The following is a 7,111-nucleotide window of genomic DNA, read 5'->3' on the forward strand; positions in this document are numbered from 1 at the left end:
GCTCATAGCCCAGCCTCTAGACCCCCCCCCCAGTCCCATCCAGGTTCAGAGGGCTCTGATGCACCCTCCCTCCTGTCCCCAGTCAGTACATAAATCTAGAAAGCTGCTCACTCTCTCTCCCCACCTCCACCCCTTCCCTCGCTTGCTCACTCTGAGTTTACTCAGGGAACAGCCAGAACTTGGGATCTGAGGCCAGTGATACACGATACCGGTTTAGGCTCCATCCTAGAATGAGCTTGTCTGGGCATCCCCCTCCTTCCCGCTGGCTGGGAGCACCACACAGATGGACAGGCAGAAGGACTCAGGTGAGCAGACAAGGGACTTTCAGCAGCTGCCCTGAGGACAGTCCCCCTGGGAAGCTCCAAATGTCCCCATCTCTTTATCCATCTGGCCTCACTCAATAATGTCCACTTTGAATTTATCCTCTGGCTGGACCCTGGGCTCTAGCTCTGTGCCCCACCCGTGTTCTTTACTCCAGACTCCATGATACCAGCTCACCAGAGGGGAGAGAGGCATTGGAAAGAAGCCCAGGAGAGTCTTCCCTGCACGTGAAAACACATGCAAAAGACGGATACACACGTGTACACACATGTAGCATCCCTCCCTTTGTTCAAGTGTGTGGTCCACCTCTGCTGTTGCTCAGAGGCAGGAGGCAAGAACCAAGAGGCAGGCAGCATAGTAAACCAGAGAGCACAAGCCAAGGCCAGTAGGGAGGTGGGGGGGGAGGGCTCTCTGGAGAGCTGGTCACTGAGGGACCCACTACTTCAAGGGCAGGATGCCAGGGATGGCCAGACCACACGGGACACCTCTAAGAGAGGCTCATCTTCCCACTTCCCAAGGGTCAGGGAATGAGAGTGAGGGTCAGGGAAGTTTCCTGGGGTTCTGAGGTCCCTTCTATCTCCCACCTAGATAGGATGGAAACACAGGAGTTGGGAAGGGGAGGCTGGGCCCGTCTGCCTTTCAGATTATAAACTTGGCCTGGGAGCAAGGGAGTCTGGCTGAGCCAGTCTGCAGGTCCCCGTGCAATCCTCAGATACAGGCTGCTCACGCCAACTCTGGTTTTCTTTTTCAACCGTTGGGGCTCCAGAGTCACCAGACTTCCTCAGAGGGAAAAGGGAGGCAGAAGAGGATGGACACCAGGAGGGACAGAGAGGAAGGGAGAGGCACACAGGATAGTCCCATAATGGTGAGGACCCCCAAAGTCTGGGAGAAATGCCCACGGACTGTCTGGTATCCTCAACAAGACCCAGCTTCTGGAATGGGAGCATGGAAGAAAACTCAGCACCAATGGAGAAGTAGCATGGACTAGCATAAACTCCCTAGCACTGGATCTCTGTGGGACTCTCGGGAGAGCAAGACAGAGCCCTCCTCGCCCTCTCCAAGGAGAACAAGGAAGAATGTGAAGAGAGGCTCGGTGTGCAGCTTTGCCCGGAAGCTCCTACAGGGAAACTCTGATCACGGAGGGACACCCCCACGTAGGAGCTCCTTCTGCCTGGACCAAAGGCTGTGCCTGTGCCTTTGGCCCCCTCTTTCTGATGTCTGTTCTGCTACTCGTGTTCTCACCCACCTCCTTCCCTACGTTTGTCCGTCTCTTCTCCCCCTCCTGTCTGACAGTCCATCTGTCCATCTCTTCCCAGACATCTCCATCCTTCCTCTCTCATTCGGCCCCCTCCCTCGGCGACGCCCCTCCGAGTTCTCCCGTCTCTCTGTCTGGTGTCCATCTGTCTCCTCCTCTCTGTCCTTTGATCTGCCTTTCTCCATTCCGCTGTCCACTGCCTCCTCGCTCCCCTCCCTTGCCTCCTCTCCCCTCTTCCCTCCCGCGGCTGTCTTTCTGAGGGCTTCTTCCTGGGCCCTTTTGTCTGTTCCCTCTGCGCCTCGGCTCTTGTCCGTCTGTCCCTCCATCTTCCCACCTCCCCTCCAGTCTCAGCGCGTCCTTTCCGACCACCTCCGGGTATCTCCTACGCGGCAGCTGCCCAGTCCTTGGCCCCGGGGGAGCGCCGCTCTCGGCTCGGGGGTCCCCGCCCGTCTCCGTACGCATGCCGGGCCCCGCAGGCGGCCGTCGCGCTTCCTTTCTTCCTCTGGCCTCCCGCTTCCCCTCCCGGGGCCTCAGACCACCCCGCCCCCGCCGGCCCCGGGCGCCCCGGGCGATCGCAGAAGTTACTTTGCAAGAAGGCAGGACCCGGCGCTGGGCGGCCTCCGACGGCGCGGGGTGGCAGCCTGTAGGACCCCGCGCGCCCTCATCCCCCAGGGTCCTCGCGCTTACCTGGCAGCCCGCTGCCCCCCACCAGCCGCCCGCGCGCTCCCAGAGCGAGCAGCAGGCACAAGTGCCAGCGCACGGCCGCCGCGCCCATGCTCGCTGCGGGCCGCGCCGGGTGCTGGCGTGCGGGGCACGGGACGCTCGGAGCGACCGCTCCGCGAGCGCTCCTGTCTGCAGCGAGCTCCGCTACCGCTCCGGCTCCGAGCCTCACAGCCGGCGCGCAGGACAAGCTGACAGCCGCGCGCTCATTGGCCCGCGGCCGCGGGGGGCGGAGCTCCGCGGGAGGCCGTCCAGTGGGCGTCGGGTGGCGTGGCCTGCGGGCGTCTGGGCCCGCCTCCTCTCCTGGGGCGGGCGGCAGGTGGGGGGTGGGAGCCGAGAGAGCTGGGGTCACGGTACAGGGTGTCACCCGGGGCCTGGACTGGGCCCCAGGCTGCTCTTCCCCAGTCCTGCTTTGTGTGCTGATCCCCGAGGTCCAAGCTTCCTTGGCGCAGCGCCCTTCAGACCCGCAAACACTCAGTTGGGGGAGTAGAGGTGAAGAAAGGCAGGGAGGCACCCAGGAGAGGTGAAGAAGATGCTCAGAGCACGCAGCCAATCCATAGGAATTTATTGAGCCGCTACTGGGTGCCAAGTGCCGCTGGGGACAGCCACACACTAGTAGGCATGGAAAGCCCTAGAAGATAGCTTCAGAATTTGCGTACAAAATCAAAGGAACTTTTCAGTACTGTCCCGAGGACAATGGTTATAGGAGTGTTTGTCTTGGACAGGCGCGCGTCGCGCCTAGAACGGTGCTCCCAGGGAATGGACGCTCGACCTGGCCGGATCGAGTGGCCTCTCTCTACCCAGGCTCTTGTTGCTCTGCGAAACCCAGATCCTCGGGTGACAGGCCCAGTGAGGCGGGGGGAACCGTAGCGTCGCGGTCTCCCTAGCCCAGATCCTCCTCCCCCAGCTCGGGGTCTACACCTGACCCCTCGGCCTTGAGGCCTGGAGGGCACTCAATGGCCTCTCTCAGCTCGGGAGGGAGGCAGGACGCTGAAGAAGTTCAGCAAACCCCAAGGCCCATCTCCTTGACAACCACCAATAAGAGCTCCTGTTTTCTCCTGCTCTCCAGATTCAAAGACTAGACTTTTCTCTTTTTGTCCACTCTGCCTGCTCAGTGTTGCGCCCAGCAGTTCCCGTCCACGCTGGCTCTCTCTTCCTCCCTGCCCCCAGCACACACTTTTGCAGTCTCTTCCAAGGCTCCAGAAGGTTAAAGTCATGGGTCTCTCGGCTCCTGCTGCTAGCCAGACTTCCCGTGGGCTTAGGGCAATGGTTTGGAGACTGAGGCAAGGGATCCATTTCCACGTTATACAGATGGAATCAGGGAGGAAAACGTGGAACCCTGGCCTCTACTATGTCCCCATCTCCTACCCTGGCCACTGCGTGCATTTTTCTTTCCCTGGTTGCTCCTGGCCATGTAGTTTAATTTTGGGGACCTTGTTACCATGCCTTATTTTGTCTTCTCTCAGCTGTAGGGCTTTGAGTTTTTTTTTTTTTTTTTTTGCCTGTGCAACCAATCTATTTGCGAGATGTGTTGTCGGGGGAAGGGATGGGGGAGGGGGGAAGGGATTCTGACTTCTTAGCACAATGTTTTTCATGTCTCTTCCTCAGGGACTCTCATCCCCACTCATATGTCCCTAAATTCATGAGACCTTCTATCCTTCAATATTAAGGGGGGATGGAGGCTGGGAATGGCTTGGGATTCCTGTGAGTCCCCGGGACTCTTTTGCTAATTTGAAAATGTTATCTGCAGTAACCTTTATCTTCAGTGACCTGAAGGTCAAGTTTGCTGATGACCTAATACTCTTCAAGCGTGCAAAAGCCTTTGTTTCCTCCTGTCTGTACCCCAGTCCCTGTCCCATAAGCTCAGTGCAAGACCCCCTTCAGGCTCAGACAATGGAAGTCTCACTTTTACACCCCTCAGCTTTCTCTCTGTCACCATCCAAAAGGCAGCCCTGGGGGCCATCTCTGTGGCCACAGTTCCCAAAGGGGGCTAAGGCCGTTATCACATGACTCTGTGCATGAATGAATGAATGAATGAGTTGGTGAATGAACAAATGGTCCCAGAAACAAGACAGAACCAGCTGTGAACTCCTATTGCTCCAGTGAGGTGACTTTGGCCGTGCCAGGTCCTTAAGAATGAAAGCAGCTGCTGTCTCTCTCTCTCTCTCCTAAACAACCCCCTCTCTGTCCCCTGTAGGGAAGCTAGGCTGGTCAGCAGAACCCCAAATCTCGAGTGCCCAGAGCAGATGACCCTGGACTTGGGGCCCTTTGGCTCCCCCTGGTGACGGTTCGCAAAGGTGTTTGCCTGAAAGGAAGCAAGAGGAATTAATTACCCAGCTCCTGTCTTCTAGGCATGTCCTCTGGGACCCCCACCTCAGGTCACAATCTCAGCACTGACCAGCCCTGTAATGGTGTCCCCATCACTGTAATGGTGTCCTCATCACTGAGCCCTCTGCAGCCTGGGTTCCTCAGCTTGAACAACCTCGTAGGGTTGCTGGGAAGATAAAATGAGGCAAGACTGGGCAAGCGTGACAATGGGGCATCTCCAAACCTCAGTCCCCTTCCCAGTAGCAGAGGAGTGGTGCTAGTGTTCTCTGGGGAGGATTAAGGAGACATTGAACCCAAAGCCCTGGGACCAGGGTTTTGTGCTCCTGCTAGGGTCATGATAATTATACTACCCCCAGCCCCCTGCTCTGAATGATGACAGTAGCCATGGGTTTATAAATGCTTCATTGTGGGCATTTTTAATCAGGAAGGGTTCTCTGGATTACTTGGGACAGTTCTTTGGGGCACAGAGTTCTCTGTAACCGTAAAATGTCATCATGAAGATGCCTCACCTCTGTGGGGATGACTTTCTGGCATTTTGCCCCTTTTTTCTTATGGAAGATTAACTAATTCCTCCGAGGCTGTATTTGCCCCTTTGGTCTTTTTTTCTGGCCTTTCTTCAGTTCCCTGTGCCACCCCCGGTCACACAGACACTTTTCTTGGGCTATCAGATGGGGTCTCAGTCTCCAGGTGCCTCTGATCCAGACTCTGAGATGGCCCAGAGTTGTAGCCCTGTGTCTTTCCCCTTCCCACTTATTATAACTATAGATAGCACTTGTTGGGCACCCCCAGGGACCTGATATGGTACAGGGACATCAGTGGATCCCGCCATCTACTCCCATGACACAGAAATTGTTGTCATCCTCACTGGACACCTGAGAAAAATGGATCTGAGGTTGCCTGTCCTGGATCACGGAGCTAGCAAATTTCAGAGGTGGGATTCGAACCCCAGTCTGTACAGGATATTCATAAAACACAGAGACCGAAGGACAGAGAGGCACCATGGCACCAGCAGACACTATTCATTGTAAGGTTTTGAGAGTTTTCTGTTTTTGTTCCAATATTGAGAAGAGAGGCTTCCAAATGATGCCTAAATCATAGCAAGGTGCAACCTCCCTCCCTCCCTCCCTCCCTCCCTCCCTGCCTGCCTGAGGTCTTAGTCAGCTTTACCATTCTGCCACTCTCTCCTCCCTCTCTCAGGAGGCAGACGAGACAGGATGATTCTGGAAGTGCTTCTCAGAGACCCCTAAGTGGAGCAGAGAACCATCAGCTCACTGAGGCACTTTACAGGCTAGGGGCAGGGGCATGGCGCCCATGTGGAACACCCATGAACCTGACCTGTGGCTTCAGGTTCACAGATGGACATGAGGACAGCAGAGCTACAAGCACAATCTGGAGACAGCCTAGTCTGGGCTCATCTGACATCTGGGGAAACTAAGGTCCAGCCTCACTAATCTACTGTTCCTGGGACCTTGTCTACCTATTGCCGTCTCAGAATATCAGACTCAACTCAGGGGGCCATTAGTACTTCCTCAAAGCCTTGCCTACACACACACACACACACACACACACACACACACACAGAGAGAGAGAGAGAGAGAGAGAGAGAGAGATCAAGCAAGGCTCCGCCCATGGTCTCTCCTCTTCTTCCTCTGGCCACTGACTTTCTGGAGGTCACAGAAACCGAGGCTCACACCTGCCAGGCATAAGCATTTCTGACCCCCTGAGATGGCCCTGAGCTTCCCTGTCCTCGAGTAATGCTTCCACCCTGCCTCTTTTCTGAGCCACAGCTCACTCGCTTCCCTTTCCCTTCCTTTCCCTCCCAGCCCTCTCCTTCTCTCCTCCTCCTCCTCCTCCTCCTCCTCCTCTCCTCAAGCAGACTGGTGATGCTCCCCATTCCCTTTCACTCCTATCCCCTCCCCTCCCCTCCCCTCCCCTTCCCTCTCCTCCCTCCCCTTCCCTTCCTTCTCCTCCCTTCCCTTCCATTCCTTTCCCCTTCCCCATTATGCTTTTTGCTGTCCTCAGCCCTGCTCTCTGAGCCCGGGACCTACCATGGGTTCTCACTGCTCCCTGCATGGCCCATCCGGGACCTACCATGGGTTCTCACTGCTCCCTGCATGGCCCATCCGGGCGCTATGTACCCAGTCAGCCCCAGCCTGAGGTCAGTAGTCCCATTTTCCCTCCAAGTGATCAGACCCTTTGTCACCAAAGGTCCCTTTTAAGCCTTCACTCTAAGCCTCAAAGGTCAACAGGTGGCTGGCTGGGCCATTGACCAAGCAGTTAGGCATATGTCTAGGCAAAGGCATGTGACTACCTCACACCTGTCAGATGCTCCGCTCCGTACGTGGACCTGTGGGCGTGGCCTCTTTCCTGAGTGGACAGGAGCTGCCCATTTCAGAGAGAAGGAATCTCAGGCAGCGAGAGGGGACAAGATGGGAAGGAGGGGGGATGCTATGGAGAGAGGGCAAGGGAGGAAGAATAAAAAGGGAA

The 7,111-nt window shown here is 56.5% G+C and overlaps 1 protein-coding gene across 2 annotated transcripts in view; it reads right to left on the reverse strand.

Annotated features, from left to right (window-relative positions):
- Scube1 (signal peptide, CUB domain and EGF like domain containing 1) overlaps positions 1-2,438 on the reverse strand; it is a 119,355-nt gene extending 116,917 nt beyond the window's left edge. For both annotated transcript variants that reach the window (XM_021216361.2, XM_021216362.2), the window contains exon 1: positions 2,264-2,438. In XM_021216361.2, the coding sequence (XP_021072020.1) occupies positions 2,264-2,351 (88 nt within the window). In that variant the 5' untranslated portion in view covers positions 2,352-2,438. The remainder of the gene's footprint in view (positions 1-2,263) is intronic.
- Positions 2,439-7,111: the final 4,673 nt, after the last annotated feature.

This window comes from Mus pahari, chromosome 17, assembly GCF_900095145.1.
Source record: "Mus pahari chromosome 17, PAHARI_EIJ_v1.1, whole genome shotgun sequence".
Classification (NCBI taxonomy): domain Eukaryota; kingdom Metazoa; phylum Chordata; class Mammalia; order Rodentia; family Muridae; genus Mus; species Mus pahari.